The sequence below is a fragment of the Penaeus monodon genome, chromosome 31 (assembly GCF_015228065.2).
Source record: "Penaeus monodon isolate SGIC_2016 chromosome 31, NSTDA_Pmon_1, whole genome shotgun sequence".
In the NCBI taxonomy this organism is placed as follows: domain Eukaryota; kingdom Metazoa; phylum Arthropoda; class Malacostraca; order Decapoda; family Penaeidae; genus Penaeus; species Penaeus monodon.
This window is the reverse complement of record NC_051416.1, coordinates 30,564,974-30,565,830: the sequence shown is the minus strand read 5'-3', so window position 1 is coordinate 30,565,830 and position 857 is coordinate 30,564,974. Positions and strand designations below refer to the sequence as shown.

The 857-nt window shown below is 36.5% G+C and overlaps 1 protein-coding gene across 1 annotated transcript in view; it reads right to left on the bottom strand.

The window, feature by feature from the left end:
* The window catches only part of LOC119592950 (muscle calcium channel subunit alpha-1-like), a gene marked incomplete at its 5' end in the record, with an annotated part of 130,968 nt that overhangs the window by 118,847 nt on the left and 11,264 nt on the right, over positions 1-857 (bottom strand). The window contains 1 exon segment of the mRNA XM_037941842.1: positions 116-221. Within this exon segment, the coding sequence (XP_037797770.1) occupies positions 116-221 (106 nt within the window).

The following is an 857-nucleotide window of genomic DNA, read 5'->3' as shown; positions in this document are numbered from 1 at the left end:
GCGCTTAATAAAGAGCTAAAAGAGCCCTAAACACACACAGCAGTATTACAAGTAACACATACATAAAAAAGGTAGTCAGAAGAATGGCCCTAAAAGAAAGGCAAAAAGTCCTTACCAGTTTAGCGTTGGTGGCATTGGAGTCCGAATTAGGGTAAGGCGTGTAGACCGCCAAAGCCACGCAGTTGGCGAAGATGGTCAATAAGATGAACCATTCGAAGGGTCTGGGAAGCTTAGGTTAAGGAACATCCAGCTTCGAAAGAAAAAGGATTGAAATGTCATAAAATTTCCAGTTGTTCGGTGTAAAGTGCTTCATTTCAGCTTTATTCGTTCAATTATCTTCTCTTCTGTCCATTTTACGACCCGAATCAGTGAATGACGAAAGAGTGTGCACAATATCAAGGCGCAAAAATAGATGCCTTGTAGTAAACTTCTGTATTCCCGTCCATAATTCATCTACACCTTTTATGTATTAAACAGAGTACCTTCCTCATTGTATTTCACTTTACATTATATTTTCGTCATCACTGGCTATTCCTTTACTTCACTATCAGAAAAAAATGCTTTTCGAACTTTATATGATAGAACAATTGGAAATTTCTCACACTAGCCAACGCATAAAACAATTTGTATTTCCGTGTTTTTAAGCTTGGCACACTGTTATTGTCTGAATATTTCCTTGGTGTTAGTTTAACCTAATGCAGCAAGTACTCTCCATGTGCAAACTTCATTTAGTTGATAACGTAATTTAAAAATGCAAATATAAGAGAACGTTTTTTCACAGTATTCATGCAAAAAGTGAAAAGTCTTGTTCTTTTAAAGGACGCATTGTTTTCTTGGAGAATACAACACTTCTCTAT